We start from the raw sequence: 553 nt of genomic DNA on the forward strand, positions 1-553 counted from the left end.
GCAGGCGAGCTCGAGAAAGTCCCATTTCCGCCGCTCCGGACTCCTTTTTGCTTTTGTACAAAACCCGACAGCTATAGCAAAACTTTCTGTCCTCCCCATCATCGGTACAAGGCAACAGTCCCAGGCAAGCAAAGCTAAACAACAAGGCGTCCCAACTCGGGGGTGCGGGGCGGGGTGGGGCGGAGGAGCGGCGAGCGCAGGCCGGTGCTCAGATGTGGGTCAGCGGCACCGTTCCGTTGACGGCAGTCCCGGCGCCCTGGTAGTGCTGGTGCACGCTGTGCAGGCGGCCGCCCGGCAGCGGCGAGGCGGCGTCAGCCGCGTCCCCGCCGGGCGGCAGGTACATGCTGATCATGTCGCGCAGGTCGCCGAGGCACGCGCGCTGCGAGTGCGACGCGATGGCGGGCGGCGGCGAGCTGGGCTCGGTCTTCACCACCGTGCCCATGGGGCCCAGGCTCATGGCGGCGGCGGCCGCGGCGGCGGCGGCCGTGGCTGGCTGCTGCCCGTAGGCGGCGGCGGCGGCGGCGGCGGCGGAGGGCGCCATGCCCCCGTAGCC

At 71.1% G+C, this 553-nt stretch overlaps 1 protein-coding gene across 1 annotated transcript in view; it reads right to left on the minus strand.

Annotated features, from left to right (window-relative positions):
- Nucleotides 1-208: 208 nt before the first annotated feature.
- The window catches only part of SOX3 (SRY-box 3), a 1,720-nt gene continuing 1,375 nt past the window's right edge, over nt 209-553 (minus strand). Inside the window, 1 exon segment of the mRNA XM_029240918.1 lies at nt 209-553. This exon segment is cut by the window's right edge and continues 27 nt beyond it. Within this exon segment, the coding sequence (XP_029096751.1) occupies nt 209-553 (345 nt within the window).

The sequence above is a fragment of the Monodon monoceros genome, unplaced genomic scaffold, assembly GCF_005190385.1.
Source record: "Monodon monoceros isolate NGI ecotype Baffin Bay Population unplaced genomic scaffold, NGI_Narwhal_1 Super_Scaffold_22, whole genome shotgun sequence".
NCBI lineage: Eukaryota > Metazoa > Chordata > Mammalia > Artiodactyla > Monodontidae > Monodon > Monodon monoceros.